The sequence below is a fragment of the Elephantulus edwardii genome, unplaced genomic scaffold (genome assembly GCF_000299155.1).
Source record: "Elephantulus edwardii isolate Elephantulus edwardi_28Jun2011 unplaced genomic scaffold, EleEdw1.0 scaffold00141, whole genome shotgun sequence".
Taxonomy (NCBI): Eukaryota; Metazoa; Chordata; class Mammalia; order Macroscelidea; family Macroscelididae; genus Elephantulus; species Elephantulus edwardii.
Genome location: NW_006399891.1, coordinates 7,829,586 through 7,831,470, shown reverse-complemented (window position 1 = coordinate 7,831,470; position 1,885 = coordinate 7,829,586). Strand labels below are relative to the sequence as shown.

The 1,885-nt window shown below is 40.7% G+C and overlaps 1 protein-coding gene across 1 annotated transcript in view; it reads right to left on the bottom strand.

Moving 5' to 3' along the window:
- The window catches only part of TTF1 (transcription termination factor, RNA polymerase I), a 16,695-nt gene that overhangs the window by 1,677 nt on the left and 13,133 nt on the right, over positions 1–1,885 (bottom strand). Inside the window, exons 6-7 of the mRNA XM_006894439.1 lie at positions 1,475–1,564; positions 258–324 (exon numbers count right to left, since the gene is read on the bottom strand). Coding sequence (XP_006894501.1) covers positions 258–324; positions 1,475–1,564 — 157 coding nt within the window. The remainder of the gene's footprint in view (positions 1–257; positions 325–1,474; positions 1,565–1,885) is intronic.

Genomic DNA, 1,885 nt, shown 5'->3' with positions numbered 1-1,885 from the left:
GTTCTCACATTCCATGTCCCAATCACCAGTGTCTGCTTACAACTGTTCCTCTTCCTTTGTATTTCCATACTTGAAAACTCAACCTCCTCTGCCGTTTCTGTTAGCCACCATTAAATACAAAATTTCATACTTAAAATAAATTTTTGACTCAATCTTCAAAATCTGAAAGGCACTAATATTTTTTAATAAGTTATCTTTTTAAAAAAATATTTTATTTTTGTTGTTGTCATAATTAGCTTAATATTAGAGATGTCTTACCCTAGGCAACCAGAAATGTCTTCCCAGTCTATTTCACTAGAATCTTCTACATTTATGTCATACAACCTAAAAGAAAAATTAAAAATTTCATTTACAAGGAAAATATAATTCAACATGATAGACATTTCCAAGGATTCGCAGAACAGTAAGAGGTGGAAGGGATCAGTACTTTTGTCCTCAATGAAGGTCCCTCACCATATGGGCCCAGTGAAGGCAGCACCAAAGCAGCCTGGAAAGTCAGCTCTCCTCCTTCAGAGTCCTTTCTGCTACACAGACACAACTTCACTACTGTGTAGACACAGTAATAGCATAACTGTATTCAGCACTTACTAGGTGTCACTAGTAACCTCTTTAGATTCTCTAAATGATTACTTACTTAGCTCAACATTACATGACAAGGGGAAGGGGAAGGGAGGAAAATGTGTAACAAAGAATGCATGAAAACCCAATCTTTCTGTAAACTACCATTAAAATCACCATTAGGGAGGGAAGAGGGAAGACTAAATGACCAATACAGGTGCCAGCAATGGAATCTGTTTAATGTGAGATGTCTTTGTGGACCTACTGCTCTATAGCAGGTGGATCTCTAGCAGGTGAAGGAAAAAAACCAGTGGCGGTTTAAGCAGCCAGCTCAGTGAAGACTCAGTAAGTGCACAATGACCTTAAACCACAGCGCAGGACAGAGAATAGGGGACATTAAGATGGAGAAGGTCCTTCTGCATCGTTGTTTCTCATTCAGCATGAACCCAGCATCAGCCTAGGCCTCTGAGACTAGTAACTTTTATGAAATATTTATTAAGTACTTAATAATTCTTCAAACACTTCACAGAATACTGTTTGGACCAGGAATGTAAAGACAAAGAGCAAAGCCAAACAACAGTGACAACAGCAAAGGTGTACTCGAGAACAGCAACGCTTTGCTTGAATTACACACTTGAATTTTCCAATGGATGGAAATAGGCTAGCCATAGGAAACACTGCAAGGACTAAAACAATTACACTGATTGTTTATATACAACATTTCACTTCATCTACGACAACAGAGGTAGGCATTATTATATCATCAGTATCGTGGGTAAGCTGCAGCTTCAGTGGTAACACACCCAAGGTCATGTAAGTGCAAAGTGTAGCACAAGAATCTGACCTTTAGTAACTTAACTACCCTCTAGTTGGAAAGAAAAGCAGTTAAACACATCATAACTTACTATTTTCATACCTTTCAATAAGGTTGATTTTGGCCTGTAAGGAATTGATTCCTCGGTAAAGGTCCCGACCATTATTCATCCTTTTGGTTAAAACTTCTGTCCTATATTAGAAAAGAAAATAGAATTCACTTCCAGGGCTAAAATTTCCATTAAAACCGATCATATTTTCATCTAGCTCACTTTCATGCAGAGCTAACTGCTAACTTTTGCAACCCGTTATTGTTAAAATGTAGCACCAGTGAAAATGTATCTAGCCCCCTGCCCAGGGCGAGCCGTTGCGGCCCTCTGCCCGGGGCGAGCTGTCGTGGCCTTCTGCCCGGGGCGGGCTGCGCTTGGCCCCCGGCTCGGGGCGAACCCCCGTGGCCCTCAGGAGCAAGAAGGCAAGCAGCTGTAACCCAAGACCACCAGTAAGGTGATAAAGC